Source organism: Silurus aristotelis (genome assembly GCF_946808225.1).
Source record: "Silurus aristotelis genome assembly, chromosome: 16".
NCBI lineage: Eukaryota > Metazoa > Chordata > Actinopteri > Siluriformes > Siluridae > Silurus > Silurus aristotelis.
In genome coordinates, this window is record NC_139589.1 from 21,829,251 (window position 1) to 21,850,626 (window position 21,376).

Below are 21,376 nucleotides of genomic sequence, written 5' to 3' on the forward strand. Positions count from 1 at the left end.
ACCCAAATTATTAATGGCATTAAAGACATCACACACCTACAGAATCTTAATATCTACACATCTATAACTGTCCGTTACAGAATATCTGTAAATACATTTTAAAAGTCAATTACACCTTAATACTTAATGTGAAATGATTTTCTGCATGTCAATAAAAAAAAGAATCGCCAAAATATAGGCAAAAGTATGTGGACACCTGACCACACCCCATAATATACAGTATAAGGGCGTATGTATTGGGACACATCTGACTTTTCCTGCCATATGTGGTTATTTTCCAAACTGTTACCACAAAGTTGTTGGCACACAATTCTATGGGATGTGTATCACTTGAACTTGGAAACCAGCATTGCAATGCCCCTGTGCACAAAGTGAGCTCCTTGAAGATCTGGGTTACATGGTTTGGAGAGGAAGATCTTGAGTGGCCTGGTTTAGAACTCTGATCTCATCCCTACTGAACACCTTTGGGATGAATTGGAACACTGACTTCACCACAGGTCTTCTTACCGCACCCAATGACCACAAATATCCACAGTCCAAAGTCTAGAACAACATCTTCCCAGAAGAGTAGAGGGAATTATAAGTACAAATTGGGAATAAATGTGGAATGCGATGCTCCAAAAATTTTTGTACTTATGGTACGTACCAGGTGTCCGCAAACTTTAGGTTCCAGCATGACAATGCCGCTGTACACAAAGCGAGCTCCATAAAAACAGTGTGTGTTGAGGATGGAGTGAAAGAACTTGAGTGTCCTGATCTCCTCAGCCCCAGTGAACAGCTTTAGGATGAACTGGATATCAATTGCAGCAAAGTACCTGATGTCATTAACGCTCTTGTCGTCGAATGAACACAAATCCCCTCAGTTATGCCCCAAAATCTGGTGAAAAGCCTTCACAGAAGCAGCAGAAGGAAATGTGAATCTGGAATGGGCTGTTCATGCCAAGTGTCTACAAACCTGCATTTTCAGACTAATGTAGTACAGATAAACCAGGGTTTGTGCAGGTTTCACAAAGTCTAATGTAAGACCTTTTTAACACAAACATGAACTTTAAGAACAATATATCATCAAAAAACACACAAAAACCTTAAGCCCAAAATAAAAATTTTTCTCAAGCCATGTATCGCTAAACTTGCACTTCCCCGTAGCGGAAAAAGAAAATCCGCTTCACGTCTGTGGTACAATCCAAGACAGATTTACGCCAATAACCGAAAAAGCTGACTGGCTGATGCCCGTTTGCCTCAATTGTAGTCGTAATACAGCGAATTAAATTCGGATAAGCGAAAGAAAAAACTATCAAACAAAAACACATTCTTAATGAATTTTAAAGTGTCGCATGAGCATTCCAATGAACATTTGAGGTAGTGTTACATGGACAAATCAGAGAATTAACACCTGTTGAATATTATTTAAAGACCTACAACAGCAAAGTTAAGCCTTTTTCTTTTCTTTTTTTTTTGATTTACAGCATTTGGCAACCGCCCTTACACAGAGCAACTTACATTTCAACAGCATTGCTAAGGGGCTGAGGAGTGACAGCTTGGTGAGGCTGGGATTTGATCTCATGACGTTCAAAGCCAAATTCCCTTCACCACTAAGCTATTGCCTCCTCCTTTTTCACCATCTGCCTCACTTTATCATTCCCACTGCAGCAACTAGTAAAAAGTTACTCTTAAAATGTACCCACACTCGAACCGCTCCAACACCAAAGCTGAAACTGCTGAAACTGATGGTGGAATATTCATATGATCCTGCTTTCATTTGGGTTTATTATCATTCGAAAAAAATATATATATCGTACAAATAATAAAAGCCATGATTACTTCGGCGTACAGCGAGTATACAATTAAGGCAGTAATGCAAAGGCGGCGAAAAGCGATTCGAGACCGACGATCGAACAAATAATTAGAAATCCAGTAATGAAATTGTAAATATAATAACGTACGGCCGGCGGGCGCGGAGCTCAACTGTGAACCGCGAGTTATTATGCGTTTCGTGCTCTCCTTAAGGTTCTGGCGAAGACCTTGAGTTTTAGCAGATGAAGAATATCTCCTCGAGAATCTGACTCTCCTGCAGCTCTTCCTGCGAGGGCTGTGTTTGGCCTCGGGGAGAAAGAGCAGAGCTGCACAGGGGCCGGACGGCACCGAGAGGCTGACGAGGGCCGGCGAGACTCCTGAGCGCAGACGAGCTGACGCTGCTTCTCTCACCGTTACTGATCGGACTAAAAATATCCAGGAGCTCGATCAGCGAGGAATCCAACCTGTGCGACAAATAAAAAAAAAAAAGTTACATGATTAAGAAAAAAAAACAAAAATACGTCGTAAGCGTACTGATTTGGGAGCGTTATGTCGGCCTAATCCTTGCTCTTTTGTACACGCTAATCGTTCTGTTAAATGCCAGCGAGTGGTGAAGTCTGGAGTGGTGAAACAAAGAAGCTGCACACGGAGCGAATGCCAATGAGGTTCCGTCTCCCTCAGACCCGAGAATGCATAAATAAAATAAACAAAGATTAGGCTAAATGAGATTCCACGTGTCAGTCTTGTGTGTGTGTGTGTGTGTGTGTGTGTGTGGTGATGATAAATTATTCAGTAAGAGCAGTCAGAAGAGTACATGACACCATGACACGTATTAAACAGGAAGTATTCGAGAAAGCCTCTTATTATATTCATATAATTGTCCGTTCATCTGAAATTTAAATGTACATCATTGTGTGGTTAAAAAAAAACTAAACAACAAAAAAAGATAAACAGCTACATTCCTCTCATATCAGTAGTACTCTGCTGAAGGGAAATCATTTGCTACATTCTCAAAGGTGGAGAAATTAATTCATTAGGACACTTGCTGGGAAAGTAAAAGCTCTACGAGTCTCATGTCTGTCTAGGAAATTAACTAGTAGAGAGCTCAGAGACTCAAGTACATTACTACGGATCAGGCTAGTAACCAGAAAAAACACAGTTCAAAAGGCTGAGGTTTTTTTCCGCCACAGAAAACGAGACAAAGAATTCGAATCCTGAGCGTCTAATGAGGCATCGTTGACACTTGTGCATGTGCAAGCATGAGGATGTCACGTTCCTCTGAGTGTCGATTTGCCTCACATGATACTGTTCACTCTTCCCTGTTTGTCATGTGATAGAAAAGTGCTGCATGGGTAGAAACTGGCTAAAGGTCAACTGATAATGGATTTTGAAGCTACTGATAGCTGGGTTGGATCGTGCTTGCCGATAACTGATTAATTAGCTGATAGTTGATTAAAAATTTTTAATGGATACTGGATAAAAACAAACAAGCATAACACTCCATGTAAAATAGTATTGAAATTTATTACCAAAAAATAAATTTATAAAAAAAAAAAAGTACTGAATCATGAAAATATGCTAAATGAAATAAATATACTGTATATAATCAATAAATTATATAATAGCGCTCTCTGTGCAGCGTGTCAAAACAAACAGCATGTGGTTTCAGTGATTTGCCCCTAGTGGCCACTCTCGCAAAACAGCGGACGCGGAGGTGGAAAAACCGTCGGTATGGATTTTTGCTGATAGTTCTGACAAATCAACTACCGGTTAATTGATAAGTCGGTCGACCTCTAAAACTGGCCACCACTTTAGTCATGTACAGCCACATTATCCATCCACTTTCCTGTTATTTAACTGTTGCTATAAACATGATAATGCATTCATGCAAGCCTGTGATTTGAATTTTGTTCGCTCAGAGCTGTTCTGGAAAATCTAGAGTAAATTTAGAGTTAGTTTAAGACTACGTGATACTCTAGAATGTTGAGACACAAGATACGCATCACAATACTGAAGCCTGTGGGCAACAGTTTACAAAAATAAGCTTGTTGAACAAATAGCAATACAGTAATCGCCTGTTTATCGCGGTGGTAACGTTCCAAAACCGCCCGCGATAAACGAAAAACCACGATAAACGGACGCCACCCCAAAAATGCTTTACGTATACAGTACTAACATTTTACTTCATTTGATAATTTTTATAATAATAAATAAAAAAAAATATTCATAAAAATATATTCATGAGAGACCGGGAAAATTAGCCAAACAAATTAGTTTTGTGGCAAATGCAATTTGGCGATAACCCGCGGTAAAGAAGGGGGTTACTGTAATAAAGAACGCAGCAACTTCTCAATACTCGGCTGTAGTTTGAGCGTCACCACCATCAACGTTAGAAGGGTCTATATGCCTGGTCTAAATCTTTTATACAGTTAGTCAGTGATTTTTCCAGAAGACACCAATGCTGTCATTTATCCCCCTAACGGTAATAATCTCACTGACATTTAGATATACACTTACTTTTTGTCTATCAATTAAATTCTCTCATATTTCTACATTTAGGGAAACTATATTAAGAATATAAGTGAATGCCAAAGGGGGGGTGGGGTGGGGGGCTGGTGATTGGAGGGGATGGTAGAGTAGGACTTTGGCAACGTTCCCTCTCGAAATGTGAGAATTTGCATTTTTATGTGTTGATTTATTTAACAGACAGGCCTCTCAAACAGCCATCCATCAACACACGACATTGGGGGTATGAATAATGCATCACTTACCGCCGGTCACAATCTATAACAAGGCAAGAGGGGTATAGTTTGAGCAAGGGAGGGGTTGGGAAGTCAGGGTTAGGAGGATATCGCTGGAAAGAATGCTAATGCCTATGGCGTTTGTATCTTCCGAAACCCCTTTTCCGCTGCTTTTCATAAAAGGCACTGCGAAGTGAACGAGATATCGCTGTCACTTGAGAGACGGTCTCGCTTAATCCAGAGAACATCTATAGGTTTATCCGAGGAGACGACTGGAAATCGTTCATCCACACGCTCTAATTCGGAGAGACGCTGAGATGAGGTTTCAGCTCTGCTTCAGTAAAGCCAAACAAAAGAGTGTTTATTAGCTTCCTCGTCCTCAGACCCAGTTATTTTACCATTCTCATTAAAAATGTCCGAGACGCTCGAGTGCTCCTTTCATTTGGAGGCCAAACAGTATTAAGAAAAAAAATACAAAAATCCTAAATGGGCAAAAATGCATGTCGATTTCATCCTCATCAACAAAAAAGAGTGCAGAGAAAGTAAGCGCAGAGCCTACAGGCAAAAAAGGACTCATTACACGTTCACTATTATATCTCACACACACACACACACAATTTTATTTTTTACAGGTAGTCCCTGACTTATGATGATGTGTTTCGATGACCCCATCGTACTTTGAAGATACTGTAAGTGGAGACGTGGCCTACCCTACACAGGTGTCTTATAAAGAATAATGATCAGTATGGGGTAGTAAAATGTAATTTGCTATTAATTTAACAAATGACTGTACATAACTGAGCAAAACAGAGCAATTTACACTACTGTAATGTATAATCTTTACAGTATATATTCATGTGGAAGCGGGCGCATGGATAAGCTCCAGTTTGCGAGTGGGGAGAGAGACGAGAGCTAAAATTGGACTTCGAAACACAAAAAGCTAAGAAAATACACGCTTGAACACAGACAACTGAACTCTGTTGACAGCTAATTGATAAAAATGGCACAAAAAATTTAAATATTTGTAAAAAAAAAAATTGAAACGAATCAACGTAACTCTGGGATTGCATACATACATACAAACAGATACAGAGAGACAGAGACAGAGAGAGAGAGAGAGAGAGAGAGAGAGAGAGAGAGAGAGAGAGAGAGAGAGAGAGAGAGAGAGAGAGAGAGAAGCTCAGTGTTTAATACGTTGGACTTCAGGACATTGCTAGTTAAAATTCCAGCAGCACCTGGGCCCTCGAGGGAGGCCCTTAACCCACAAGTTACCCTACTCAGTTATATAAATGAGATCAGGGATATGGGCCTCATATATTTGGTTGGTCTTTTCACCAAGATAACATTTTACTGTGAAAAGGACCGAATAAAAGTTCAAGTAAGAACAAGCTGAGGCTCTGAAATACATCACCCTAAAGACTCATTCTCATGAATTAAAAATAAGGAAGCTGTAAAATTTGGTATTATCGGCTTTCTGCATAATCTCCTTTTTAAACTGTTTTAAAATACTGGAGTGCAGTGTGCATGTGAGCACTACTGCTAAGCAGACGTGAGCTAGCTGAGAGTGCAGTCTGGCTGCGTTTATCTAACAGCGATTAAAGTAAATAACAGTGTGCTGCTATGTAACGAATACAACACAAGGTGTGGTTTTATAGTAAAATTATCAACGACGGAATTACACAAGGATCTGAGTTACTCGGCTCACACAGAGGCCAATCATTTTCCAATTATAGCAGGATCAAACCACAACAATTTGCCCATAGAAACAATTTTTTATATGTTAAACGGCATGCAAGCTCAATCAATTATTTTTATTATTATTATTTTTTTTTTTTCCCTGCACAGTTAAATCCTAGATTCTGATTGGTCAGAAGGTGTGTATTGTTCAGCTCAGAAAGTACTTCCGGATTTTTTATGAGTAATTCATAAACTAAACACATCAATCTCAAGCGATTGTGGGTGAGACTTTAACTTACAGCTTTACCTGTAAATATAATAGTCTTGACACTAGAGACTCATTCCAAAAATTTCCATTCTCTTATATGATGGGGACGATGGTATTATAGAAAATGGATTTTTTTTTTCTTCAAAGAGTGCATAAATATTAACCTGGTATATGGAACTGTCCAGGGTTCTGCTCTGGAAAATGAACCATCACCTTCTGACCATTCGGATTTGAGAATTTAGCAGCACTGTGGTATAAAAACTCCTTCATTATCATGGTTACAAAACAAAATCTATACCACTGAATACAGCCAGATCCCAGGATCATTTGCACAAATTGACAAAACACTGAAATCCTGTTCTTTGGAATCACTACAGGCCTACAATAACCTTGAACATTTTACAAAAAATTAATAAGGGTTTACTATAATATACATAAAGGAAATTCAAGCAATTCAGTTCGAGTGCATGTATTACTAACCTCGCTTCGACGCTAGAATTCATTTGAACAGCACGGTTTAAAATATTCATGAATTCACATCGTTGCTAATTCATTAAAAGCCAATTAATTCAGTTAACAAGCGAGTTGCAGCTTGGACTCCTTGTTCTTTCCTCTGGTACAAACCTATGCAAATAAAACAAACAAAAAACCCCCCAAAAAAACAAAGCCCTTAAAATGACAGGCTTAATCGATTCCTTCAAATCAGATTCACAATTAAATAATGCAAAAGAAGCCTAAGGACAGGGGACTAAAATATATATATATATATATATATATATATATATATATATATATATATATATATATATATATATATATATATATATTGACCATAAATAAACGTACTTTCCACACAGCTTGTTAGTATCAGCACTGTCCTGTCAATAGAATTGTAGCCTTCATCAGGGTTAGACAAAATAAATAAATAAAATAAAGCCTTAATCAGCCTTGCCCATCTACTACTTCTAAAATCAATTGAAAAGTACAAGCTTTTGGGTTTGGACTTAAAGTGGCATTTTCCCAATAGTCAGATCGTCCATGTAGTGGACTCCTGGGTTTAAAATCCGTTTCATTACAACGGAATGAGAACTAAAGCAATGTGTAGCAACCTCCCTGAAGTCAAGGATCCCGATGATCACCAAGACATCAAGTTTGTCTGCGAAAATAAAGACAATGAGAACCCCTAACCCCGTTCTTCACCTCCTGCCCCAACAGTCAGCTTTCTTAGTCTTTGGCGTGTATATAAATCGAAACGTAGGCAAACGAGGCTGTTTATGTTCGGTTATTAGAGAAAAGATTTGGGCCTGTGTTCATTTGAAACATTTACAATACACAGTGCTGAAAGGGGAAGGCAATTAGTTTGCAAGATTTTCATAAAATATCGAGGACTCTTTACAAATGACTTGCAAATAGTTCCAGGGTTTTTTTCTCCTCCCCCAGCACTAAGCGAGACGTACTTGGACCCAGAGAGAAGTGGAAGAAGAGGGAAAAGGGGAAGGAAAAGAAGAAAAAAAAAAAAAAAAAAAGAAAAAAAAAGACATGCTGTCACATTAATTACCTTTCCATGTTAAAGGGAAACAGTAATGAATTTCCTTCCCTTTTGCGAAGTGTGTCTCATGCTAGTGTTCAGTGATTCATTCTCTGCCTCCATCTTTCTCATTAAGGGTGGGGGGGGGGGGGGGCGTCCGTGGCCCGGGCTGGAGAACCCTGTTCAATTACACCTGCTGCTGAGGCCTGCTATGACAGCTAATGGGACTCAGCTTGGCTCCTGTCAGCCTGAGCACTAGCCGGGAAAAAAAAAAAATCTTCATTTAGTTCCTCCACTATCTCATACGGACTAAACCGCTTTTCCTGTTTTGTTTTGTTTTCTTCGCTTCCATCCATACATCACCTCGTGTTCTTTTCATTAGCATAAAAAAAAGCTCAGTCGGAGAAGCAACATTTCCCAAAAACACAATTAATACTTTTTACAGGGTGCTCCACTCTCGCCGCTTTGCGCTGGGGAAAGGAACCCTGCTGTGTTGTTCACACAAAATTGCTGCCTTCCCTCCTCTTTTCACTCAATCCAAAAGCACGCTTGTTAAATTGCATTTATTTGGATGGGGGGTTTTTATTGGACTTGTAGAGTGCTGCTCCTGTCAGAAATTTTTTTTTTGTCGAACATTAAAATAAAAGGCGCTCTGCTACTGAATGGCCGAAGTGACAAGCAGAAAAAAAACGAAATGTGTTGCAAGTCGCATTTCAACGATCTAAAATCACACATGGAGTAATAATTAGATTCCTAATTTTAAGAAACAAAAATAAGAAAGAGAAATTGCTGTATATACACAAGCTCAGAAATGTGTCCCTGTTATGGCGATAAATAGGACGCGAACAACAACCAGGAATGACTTTATGGCCACTGATCAGCGAAACATTATGACCATCTGCCTATAATCTCAAATAACTGTAAAAGAATGTAGAAAGATCATTACTCATAATCTTACATTCCAGTGCTTATGTTAGTTCTCACTCTTCAGTGTTCTGGATTGTTCAAAGACTATAATCACACTCTTGATGTCCCCCAAATGAGGATGGGTTCCCCTTTTGAGTCTGGTTCCTCTCAAGGTTTCTTCCTCATAACATCTAAAGGGGTTTTTCCTTGCTATAGTCACCATGGCTGCTCATCAGGGATAAATACACATCTTTTATCTTAACTGTTAAATTCTGTAAAGCTGCTTTGAGACAATGTCTGTTGTGAAAAGCGCTACAGAAATAAACTTGACCTGCCTATTATTGGGTTGGTTTCCCAAAACAGTCATGACCGGTCAAGTATTAACAGCATGAACTTCAGCAGTTTAAGCTACAGGAGCTCGTTTGTTGGATCGTTTGTTGGATCGCCCCATGTGCATCAAGGAGCCTCGGCCGCCTGTAGCCCCGTCTCCAGGTCACCACTGGGCCTTCCTTGGAGAACTTTTGATAGATACTGACCACTAAAGACCGAAATCACCACACAAGAGCTGCAGTTTTTCTCTGACCCAGTCGTCTAGACGTCAGAATTTGTTAAATTCGCTCCAATTCTCACACTTGCCCATTTTTCCTGCTTCTAAGATGTCAACTTCTTGGACCAAATGTTGCTGACTATTTCCCACCCGTGATATGTCATAATATTGTGCCTGTTCAGTGTATAATTTTCACATATTTCTTAAACCGTACCGTCACTGTTTAGATAAATGATGGATATTTTTAGATTTATGTCACTGGACACCTAGAAGATGAACAGAATATCTGCTGCAGTAACAAAACTGATGGCAATATTAAAAACTGTCACTAAACCCTAAAGTTTACTACAATATCACTCAAGTAGCACATCTAGACCACGTCACCAGCTGATGACCCCGTACTTCCACGTTCATTATAAACGCACGGCATCTAATTGCAAGCATTAACCTTGCCTTTGCTTCAATGTTATTCATTGTTACAGAAAACGAGTGACTAGTCCTCAGAAGCGTCCGCTCCATCAGACAAATCTGATAGCTTGTGCGACACAATAGCAGCAGCTGCGATTCAAGGTTAATATAAAACGGGGCTGTAAGCTGTGTCGCAAAACAACGCGTGCAAAAAGGAGACGAAATAATTGTAGTGAAGCAACAAGTAAGCTAATTTGTTGCTCCCTGCAGTCCGGTAGGCTGGTTATTATTGGAACACAGAACACCAGCAGACACATAAGACTGCATTTCCATTTCACAGTCATTTCAAAGTCACCACACAAGGAGGGGGGGCTGTAATTCACTATTTACTCCGTTTCATTTGATCACCCTTTACAAGATGGATGAAAACTGCACAATAGGTTTAAGACTAGATTTTGAAGGCAACTGGGGGAGAAAAAAAATACCTACAATCACACCAGTATTTTTAATACTGTGGCCTAAATTACTTGGTAGCCGACGCACCAGAAAGATTTATATTTACAAGTCAGGAATATTTAAAACCCAATTTTTGCTCGTCCCATTCCTTTATTTTTTATTTTTTTATTTGTCTTGCCGAAGCTTTGCTTGTGCATGCGCCCCTTTCCTACATTCCGCAGTAGTGCAAATTGCTCTGTTTGCTAAATTACCCCGTACTGATCACTATTCTTTAAGACTCCTGGGTAGGCCATGTGTCGACTTACGATATTTTCAAGTTACGACGGGGTCATCGGAGCGCATTTGCATCGTAGCTCGGGGACTACATGTATAAATGAATAACTAGATAGCATTTACAGTATGTGACATTCTTTGTGGTCCAAATTTGCACTGCATGGAAAGAATCTAGCTTACTTTGGTGACTGTGGGGTTCTGGGATGGCTGACCGGCAATTTCTGTCGTATCGATGACTTTTGGAACTTTGGGGAATTTACAGGAGAGGTGGCCATATCCTTCTTAGCAACTGTGGAGAGACCTTTAGGAAAAATGATGCTTCAACTGCAGCAGTTCAAACATGTGAGCATTTGATAATTAAAAGTATATGATCGGTTTCTCTAAACAAATGCGTTTACAAGGCCTACCGTTTGAAAGTCTAGGATCGGCTCGCTGCAGGTTGTGCTCCTCTGGTCGAACTTCATTTAAAGGCTGTCTGACACTTCCCTTCAGGACCTGAAGACCTCCCTCATTTCTTTCACTGCAGGTTTAAATGAAGAACAAAAAAGCGATATAGAGGGAACGGTTTCTTGGGAAGACTTCCTGGTGATACACAAGCTTTCTGCTCCCCACACACACAGACACACACAGACACAGACACAGACACAGACACACACACAGACACAGACACACACACACACACACACACACACACACACACGACTGAAAGAGCATCTGAATTTAGCCTTAACGTTACATAAGCACTGTATATAATGAACAGAAATTCACTGTTTATTACCTGTGTGGATGTGCAGTGACACTGGGTTGAGGTGTTTCATTAAATCTTATTTCATTAAAAGACTGCTCTAATTCTTGCTGAAACCTGAAAGCAGAAGGCTCTGTGTTAGCAGCAAAAAAAAAAAAAAAAAAAAAAAAAAAAAAAAAAAAAAAGGGAAGAATATTCCGTACTTGCTGTGGTTGAGTCGGGATTGTCTGAGCTCCTGGTTCTGTTTCAGCAGCCTCTCTTCTTGCTCAGCAAGTCGAGCTTGCAGCCTCTCTCTTTCAGCCTCCAGCTGCTTCTTCTGAACCAGCAAACGCTGGCGCTTCGCCTCCCAGTCCTCCCTGCCAATGTAGGGCGCTGGCTCGATGCGCCCCGTGCAGCACCCGGTTTCGTTTTTCAGCCCCAATTCATGGCGCGTGTCTCTCGGCTTGGTGGCATCGTTGGCCACCTGATCCTTCCTCCGGCAGATATCATGCGGTGGCTCACTCCAACCATCCCCTGAATGCTTGTGGACACCTGGTGCGTCTTGCTCATGGCTTCCTCCGCCGTGCTCAATGCAACACGAGGAAATGGAGGAAGGCCCAGAACAGACGCCGGCTAAACACGAGTGAGCGTAACCTGCTGACCCTGTTCTTCCAGAATTAGGGGGATCCAAATAAGAGCCATTAAAAACAGCACCTCTTTCTTTCGCAATATGGGTTCTGCTTAATGTTCTCTCACTACTGGCTGCCTGTGGAAAGAAAGGAGAGATATTGAGATGGCCACTGACTTCAGAATTATGCTGCATAAACACACTGTACTGTGGGGAGCGGTGGAGAATGTGGTGGATGGATTATCTAGCAGCATGTGCAGTAACCCAAGGTCATCCAAACAAGAGATAAACACTCAGGGCAAAGGGGAAGTGTTCGCCTCCTCGAGGACAGAAGTGGGATGCTGACTAATTCAAGAAAAGGTCACGGAGCATAAAAACATGCATTACTCACAGCCAAGGTCAAAGGACAAACTACTTTTTTCCCCTACTACTGTAGAATAAGAAGAAGAAGAAGAAAAAGAGAGGATAAGAGAGTCGATGGTCTGCCTGAGCCTGGACTCCAGCGCTCGTGTTATTGCCCCATTTACTAATGGTCTTGTAACCCATTATCTGATTTCTAACCATGTTTGTAGCACAAATACTGACAAATGACTACTGAGGGGATAAACTGCTGGTGAGCGCTCGGGGAAGCAAATGTACGTAGGTTTAAATACAAAACATACAAGATGTGGTTCATGGCTTTATGTGCCTCGAGACTCGGGAAAATCGAGACAATTTCCGGTAAATTTTAGACAGAAAAATTCATCTGGGGAATTCTGTAAAGATTCCAAGTTGGAAACTTATGGGAATTATTGAGAGAATAAAGGAAATGTATATCAACTGTATCATATACCAACATTTTGTTTGGTCATAAGCTGGTGTGCATGCAAACAAATACAGATTTAATTTTAACTTCATGATAAGCAGAACAATTATAGACAATTCTTAATATATATTTGACAATATTATTGTTTTGTTCTTATTTTAATCAAATAAATGCACGCTTGATGAGCGTAAGAAACTTTACAGAAATATTAAAAAAAGTAATGTGTCCATATTATTGACCCGTACTGTACTCCTGAAGGAGAACACAAAACTGGCTAGCAAAAGGTAGAAGAAAGATTGCATGTAGGGGGCGTGGCTTTAATAACCTTGCAGTAAGTGTGCTGTGATTGATGAATCTGCAGGGTAGAAATTAAAGTAAAATCTGGTTGTTTTAACAAGATTAATTCAGTCCCATTTTTTTTCAAAATAATTTCCATGGAAAGTTTCTAGTCTTGAAAATTCCCGGAATTCGGGAAACCCGAAAGAAACGAATAAATGTTAAAAATCCTAGGCCCTTCAGATCACATTTGCACACGGAGCTTACCCTGCAGTGGGAGCGTGAATGATTCAGCTGAGAGATGGACCGGTTGAGTTTCTCCTGCTGTTGGGAAAGGTACTGCTGATAGAGTCCCAGCAGCTCCTGGCACTCCTTGTACTGCTGCTGCAAACCTGAAGCATGGGTCAAGGGGCAATACACACTCAATAACACCACTACTGTGCTCACTTCCAGTCACACAAACCATTCGGCTTTCCTCCTGTGAGGTTTTGTCCACTGAAAGTTGATAAGGAGAGACAAGTGAATAAATTACAAGGTACGAAGAAGAAAAAGGCAGGACTTACACACAGGTTTACACGCTGCCTGTCTAGGGGGGAGTAATACATTCGGAGAAATGTACTGCATTTCGAACAAAAGTTCTACATATTTATTTTATCAACTTTTTAAAGAACAAAATGTGTGCCATTTAAAGCTTTGTGTTAAAAACGTTTCGACCGCTGTGCTGTAAATGACACGCATTAACTTGCAGCGTCGACAAAAGGGATCCATTACGGCTCGTGGTGAGAACGCAACCGCCATTGGATTTAAGCATCCGGCGCGTTTGTGACTTGGTGAAAAGGACGAGAGAAATGAGCTCGCTGCTGGGGGATGGCACCGGTTTTCTTCGAGGCGAAGGCTTCACAGACTCCTCCATCTGTGTGTGGTTGGCCAGGGCAAGGCACAGAGCCAAGTGCGGAGATAGGAAGCTGGCACACGCACACTTTAGTGACTAGAACAGAACTAACGCGGAGCAGAACCGTTTTCACGCCGAGTGGGCCGTCTAATGACGGCGTGACACAGCCAGCTCAGCTTCTTTCTCTCCGTCACCAGCCCACGCACACGTGCAAATTCAGCATTCGGTGCCTCTGCCTTTTAACTATACAGCATATGTTTTGAACACCTTAAGCCTAAAGTATATTTAACTATATTTACAACCTAGAGCTGTGATTCTGGGTCCGGGTTTCTTTTTTTTTTTTAATAGTATGGTGCTTATGTGGATCCTCCAATCCTCCTCATAGAAGGTATTGATTAATGTATTCTCATTTTAACAGGCTTAACATATAAAACGATACAGGGTCCCTACACATTTTTCTTTTCTAAATTCCATATGTTTCCAGACTCAAATAAGACTTCCCTAAAGATATTTAAGACCATATTCAACATCTGACGTCAGAGTATGTCAGATAACTGCTGGAAGGCTGTAGCCACTGTAGCTCATACAAATGAACACAAAACCACATTCAACGCACAGCACTTCATTGAAACTGCAATTCTAAAACTCAAAGTTCATTTATAAATTCAATTTTTAAACTGTAAACCAACAAAAGGGTTGTTTATGTGCAATTCACCAAGAAACCACCAAACAGTACTAAAGTCCATTAACAAAAACACCTCCTGGTTGCCACACTAATACTTTTTTGCCTTGAAAACGCATATTTTTCCTCTCCGATTTGGCTTTCTGTCCACATTGAGACGACAATTCCAGTCAATGGAAACATAGCTTATTGAAAACGCCAGATAAACGGCAGGCAGGTCGAAGCGTCTTACGTTTTCACACATTTCAGGGAGGCTGAGCAACTTTTGGGTAACGGTTGAAAAACCAAAAAGCATGAACGCAAAAGAGTTTGTAGACAAAAACGCCATTCTCGACGGTATCTGGTGTAGATTTTAGAAGAAAAACTTATTTCAATATTCAGTGTTTTTTAATTACATACAAATCCAGACCTGGAAATCACTTGAATCAAATCCGATTTGATTTTATACTTTTCCAAAATGTAATATAAAAATGTGTTAAAAATGTTATTTAGAAAAGAAAACCGCATCCTCATCGATATCAAGAAGTCTGTCAGGAGACCATTCATGGAAGGTCTTCGGGACCTGAGCTCCGTGGCTTCTTATAACACGACGAGCTGCATTTTTCAACCTCATTAAAAATCAGATCATAACAGGGAACTAATGTCTGATGGATGTTCCAAGGCATTACAAGTAACTATTGACACAAACTGCTGTTATATAAGACACTTTGGGATGTGCTGATAAACTTTCTTTCGGCTTCTCCCATTAGGGGTCGCCACAGCGGATCATCCACATGTTTGATTTGGCACATGTTTTTACGCTGGATGCCCTTTCTAACACAACCCTCCCCATTTATCCGAGCTTGGGACCGGCACTAAGAGTGGCTGGGGTTGGTTCCCTGACCGGGGATCGAACCCGGGCTGCAACGGTGAGAGCGCCGCATCCTAACCACTAGACCACCAGGGGACCTACGTGCTGATAGGAAAGGAAAAAAAATTAATAATGAAATGAAGAAATAAAGGAATTCAGCTTGACAAATGTAGCAGCATTTTGTGTTGCACCATGTTGCATCACCCTGTTGATTTTCTATTTTCCAAGAACATAAAACCCTTTTCATATTCCTTTAATCCGTAATTGAATCGATGGCATTTCACTTTACAATCTGAGATTGTGACATTACTGTTATATCCTATTCATTCTACACCCATAACTCGGAGGTGTAGTATAGAACGAGACGGCACATTATAGCACACGTCTCCACATACTCTGAGTTGTACAGACCTTCAGCACAAGGGAAAAAGTGACAACCTACAGATAACTGTCGACTTTTCCCATCGAAGATACGTACGTTTTAAAACGGGTTTGGCGGAAAAAGCTCGCTGTTCGTCTCATTAATGCCACGCGTACGATCCCACTCGCTGAGGAGTCTTTTTTTCGGTAGGCAGGCGGGCCGTAAACATGCACGCTAACAGCAGGAACTCTCAACAACTGGAGCGAGTGGAGCGCGACTGATAAGATTCTCTCACACGCCGCACCGTACGCCATGGCAACTCCACCGGTCACCTGCCAATCGCACAGAGCTTTCACGGGCCCCCGACATCAGGGGAGGGAAAAAAGGGCTGCCGATGGCGTCCCCACCCCCCTCCAGTCCAAAAAACACACAGTTCGCATTCGATATTTCAGACAGGCACTGTCAACATGATTCACTCCCCTGTCAGCCTGCACAGAAATAAAATAATGAAATCCGCCTCAAGGTGGAACAAAATCCTGCTGAAGAGAATATTTTAACAGCTCGGGACCAAGCAAGCCTAGTCATCGCGCTTGTGTGTGTGTGTGTGTGTGTATAAACTGTAATGCAAATTGATTAGCAGGACAGCTATATTTCACTTATTACAAAAATGTGGTTTGTCATTTCCAGTTATCAGGACGTGTGGAAAAGTAATTACTCATGAAAAAAATAAACTCTTGAGTAATGGCTTAGTGATGGAAAGCTAATTCATGGGTTCTTGCCCCAAAGAACCGGAGAATCAACAAACTCATAACCGAGCAAACAAACTATTACAAAAGTGGTTTTAGTATTCCCATCCATCAATGCTATTCAAAGCGCTGCCACCCAAACCTAAAGAAGATTAATGATATTGGTGAATGCGTTCTATTTCCCTTTTGTGTCGTCTATGGCGCTTGATGTAAATTTGTTTATAGGGGGAACAAGGCGTCTCTCTTTTTCTCGATATATAATGGAATCTGGTGCGCGGATCAGTAGCGTGGGATGCCGAAGACGAAGTGATAAAAATTCTAATTTCATTCTATGCATAAGCTTAGAATTTCATCCTACATCAGAGAGTTTAATGATTTGGTCGGATTTTTTTTTACACTTCAATCCAGAGATTGGAGAATCCCCATGATAGCGTAGGTCTTGGCAGATAAGACCGAGCTGATTGTTCTGGAGATTATTCAACACAAGTCTTTAAATGAGTTTGCCTTTCGCCTTCCCTTAACCTTTTAGAAACAACCCGAAAAAGCCAGCGTCTCCGCAGTGCCTTCAGGCAGCCCATCACGATGGGAGGCTCTCGTACAGTTTGTCTTCGAGTAAAATCTCTTTTTAATGGGGTTTGAGGTTTAGTGCAAATGCCAGGACGTGCAGCTAAAGTGCACTTAATTGAGTTGCGCGCTGCTAATTTCTGAGCTCTGGGTGCCAGTGGGGCAATTTACCAGCTGCTGATTACCCCTTATATTTCATGCCGTTGAGCGAAATTGACGCTTCGGCATTCCATGACCCACGTCAAAATGGCAAAACACGCTGGAGGTGCCAAATATCTGCACTGATACTATAAACTGCTTAACTGAATGAGAAACTCGGTTCATGGCTTTTCATTTGAAAGAAGGAAAATGGTTTAATGTATGAACCTTATCCCAAAGCTTAAATACTATAAACTTCGACTGCAAACAAGCAAAGCTTTTAGCCCATCATACTGCAGATATAATCAGAGTCTTACATCAAACTATATATTTATTATTATATTGAATTTAAATATGGATAACATCTACGTGATAAGTTTGGACTTTTGTGCTTAAAATGCAGCATGAAAATATAGAAACAGGAGGAGATATTCGGTTAAACATTGCCCCCTGCTGTTAAATCACTGGTGTTGCACAAGTAAAAAAAAAAAAAAAAAAACACCACACATACATTTAAACATTGCTTAACTTGCTAAAAACAATATAATCGTTTTATTTAGATAGCCATCAAGGAACAAGTTAGATATGTAACTAATTTTCAAGTATCTCATTCTGCTTGAAGTGAAAATTTTTCTTTATTGTGGTGGGACTGCATTTTCATGATCTAGTAACAGATATTCTGCTTCATTATCAGCAAAGTCTATTTCAAAAATATAAAAGTTAAAAAATACAAAACCTTACAGTTAAATATAGATCTAAACATGCCTTCATAACATCTGGATTTTGTCATTTAATTCGATCAACTTTCCAGCAGGGAAAAGCGAGACCTCTCAATTCTTCATTCGAATTTAAAACAAAACACTGCCCTCTAGTGTCCGAATTGGTCCACAACATGTAAAATCCACCAGAAAAAAAAAACAAGAAATAAAAAACCCTCACACAAACCTGGATAAGAAAGGATACTTTCTCTTTCCTGTACAATGAGTCGATTCTGCTCTTCCATTTGTAGGATCTTTTTCTCGAACGTATCCTGTTCATCTTTGAGCCTCTGCACGGACTCCTCTTTCTCTTCACTTACTCTGAGACATGGAAAAAAACACAGTGTTTATAAAAGAAAAAAAATGTTACAAATGTATAACATTCAATCATAAAGCAGTGTTATAGCATGGTGCTGTAAAAAGATTGGATTGGTCTGATTGGTCAGCTTATTGCATTTTCAATAACAGCAGCTCTGCAGTACCCTAGTAACCCTAGAGTGTTTAACTAGAATATAGTGAAGTTTTCTGTGAGAATATGTTTATTATAACTAAGCTGGATGTTTGTATTATTAACTTTGGTGGAGAGAAGTGAGATCAGTAAGGTAAGATTTAGACTTCTAGCAATTCAAGTTATAATATACAAAAACCTACATTATGAAACCTATTCTTTTTTTTTATCTTTTAAAATTTGTTTGGTAAACAAAAATAAGAATAACATAGTTGGGTCATGTGCTGTTGTAATATCATGCTGTTACACAACCATCCTGTTTTTATCATCCTGGTTTAATTTCAAACTGTCAGGTAAAAAAAAAAAAGTGATGTTTTGAGATGAAGTCGAAAACCGACCAAACACATGACTCGGAGAAGCCCAGACAGAATTTTAGATCAAACACTGCTATAGAAATATTCTCTGTTTTAACTGTCCAAGTTTGTTAATGAGCTAATCAGCAGGGAAGACTGTAGCGCAGGGGCACGACGACATCAAAAGCAAGACTTTCATACATACATTCAGCACCACAGGGGCAATAAAAATCCCCTCATCTGAAAGATATTGAATGCATTAAAGTTATTAATAATGAATAACCCTAATGCATGATTCTATGATGTGCATGTACTTCGCCAGCTCTTCGATCAGGTTGGCGATGCGACGCTTGTCTTCTGGACAAAGGTCCTTTAATGACGCCTTGCTTTTGACTTGCAGTCTATGAGGGATGTCCTGTAAAAAGTAACAAAAAATAAAAAATAAACAGCAGCAGTGCGAGTTACATTTATAGCAATTGGGAGATTCAGAGCAACTAACAATTATCTTATTTCTACAACTAAGATACAAACTTACAAAGATCCCCAGCAGTGATAATTTGCTGCTTTAAGGATCTGAACCTTGAATCAGAATTCCAAATTCTTAGCCACTGAGCTGCCACTGAGCTGCCACTGAGCTGCCACTGAGCTGCCACTGAGCTGCCACTGAGCTGCCACTGAGCTGCCACTGAGCTGCCACTGAGCTGCCACTGAGCTGCCACTGAGCTGCCACTGAGCTGCCACTGAGCTGCCACTGAGCTGCCACTTCAAATAGTCCCTTCTCTTATGTTCCACCTTGAGGTTGCAAAACAAAAATGCCTACACACCTGAGTCTGTGACGATTCTGACAATCGAGGTGGAGTTCTGGATTTGGATGAAAATTCAGAGACCTTCTGCAAAGGCGTCTTCGCTACAGGGAAATCTGGTACTCGGTCCGGCTTCTTCCCAGTCCTTGACTTCATGTCTAAGGCGGGTTTTACTTTTACCTGTAGTCCCTTCTTTCTTCTTGCACCTGAAAAAGGGGGGACATGATATGTAAAAATAAAAACACTATATGGACAAAAGTTTGACCAAAAGATCTGGTGCTTTTTTGAACACCCCTTCCCACATTTAGTCCCCATTTGCTGTTAGAATAACCTCCACTCTTCTGGAAAGATGTTCCATTAGATTTTGGAGTGTGCTCGTGGAGATGTGTTCATTTTCAGTCACAAAAGGTGTTCATCAGAAACTAGGAGAGGTGAGAAGGTCAGTGGTGCAGTCAGCATTCCAATTCACCCCCAAGGTGTTTGGTAGGTATAAAGTCGGCACTTTATAGCAACAGGTCTGATCTCCGAGCTCAAGTGAGAGGTTATTCTAGAGCATCCAAAGCCAATTGATAATTTAAACAGTTGTGTGCATCCATACTGCGTGTAATAACAGTTTGGAGAAGAACCACATATGGCTGGTTTGGACAAGTGTCCCGATACTTCTGTAAGGTATAAAACATATTCTGGTTATGGAAAATTAATCAACAATGCACAAGCAAGATGTTGATCATTTCTCTATAATCCACTTCCCTTATAAGTTCAATGCATCTTATATTACGACAACTTCTGAATGACACGTGTGTACACTTTATCCATTTGTAGTTATGTTTAACGTTCTGACGTGACCAGAAGTAAATCACAACACTACAAAGATGAAATATGTACAACAACATTTATGGCATTTGGTAGATGCCCTCGACCAGAGCGAATTCAATTCAGTCTCATGTATACAACTGAGCAGAGAAAGGGTAAGGGCCTTGCTCAAGGGCCCCAGCAGTGGCAGCCTGGTAGTCCTGGGATTTGAACTCATTAACGTCCAATCAGCAAACTGATAAACTGAATACTTACGAACCTAAACGACTAGAAGGAAGCAGATTTATATCTGGTCTTTAATCACATCTCATCTCATCTCATCTCATTTCATTTCACATCTCACCTGGAACTAACACTGTGGACTGCTCATCTTCTGAAGCTGTTCATGGTTAAGCAAAATGTTCTCAAGATGATTGAAATGTTCTTCAAGCCACCATTTAAAATGCAACCTTTACTATTAACAAACCTTAAAATATCAAGCTTTAACAATAAAACACACCCTGAAACCCTACACGAACAAAAATAATAATAAAACGACAAAAACATGAACACCGAAGGATACTGTCGTTAATCCAATAAATCCCGGTCGAATTCGTTTCTCCATCAGCAACCGCCGCCATATTGAAACAAACCGCCACTTCCAGGAGAACTTCAAAAGCTCCGCCTTTTCTTGCCATCCACGATTATAATTGGTTCATACCTCCGCGATAAACGCCTGCTCAGTTTGTGTCGTTCGCTGAATTAGCTGTCTATCAAAACATTGACCAATAGGCAGTCGTCAATTCTGTGCGTTTGGTTGTTGTGCCTACTTACTTTTCACACCAGTATTCGGACAACTAACGTTACATTTATCAAGCGGAGCATTGTTCAATAACTGTCGGAATCGACTCAGATTTCGATTCCGATTTTTAGGAATCGACTTTGCACAATTATTGTG

The 21,376-nt window shown here is 40.3% G+C and overlaps 1 protein-coding gene and 1 long non-coding RNA gene across 3 annotated transcripts; both read right to left on the reverse strand.

The window, feature by feature from the left end:
• Positions 1-1,747: 1,747 nt before the first annotated feature.
• kiaa1328 (KIAA1328 ortholog) lies at positions 1,748-21,120 on the reverse strand. Of its 2 annotated transcripts, XM_083564133.1 has the most exons (11): positions 21,002-21,120; positions 20,783-20,818; positions 19,648-19,832; positions 19,138-19,238; positions 18,228-18,343; positions 13,299-13,423; positions 11,547-12,088; positions 11,377-11,460; positions 11,006-11,118; positions 10,779-10,899; positions 1,748-2,258 (listed from the first exon to the last, which is right to left on the reverse strand). In XM_083564133.1, the coding sequence occupies exons 1-11, from the start codon at positions 21,114-21,116 to the stop codon at positions 2,030-2,032; spliced, it is 1,767 nt and encodes a 588-aa protein (XP_083420259.1). In that variant the 5' UTR covers positions 21,117-21,120; the 3' UTR covers positions 1,748-2,029. The 2 variants fall into 2 exon arrangements, with proteins under 2 accessions (XP_083420259.1, XP_083420260.1); XM_083564134.1 differs by lacking the exon at positions 10,779-10,899.
• LOC310738811 lies at positions 14,251-18,196 on the reverse strand. Its single transcript, XR_014537163.1, has 2 exons — positions 15,558-18,196; positions 14,251-15,322 (listed from the first exon to the last, which is right to left on the reverse strand). It is a non-coding gene; the product is annotated as an uncharacterized lncRNA (long non-coding RNA).
• Positions 21,121-21,376: the final 256 nt, after the last annotated feature.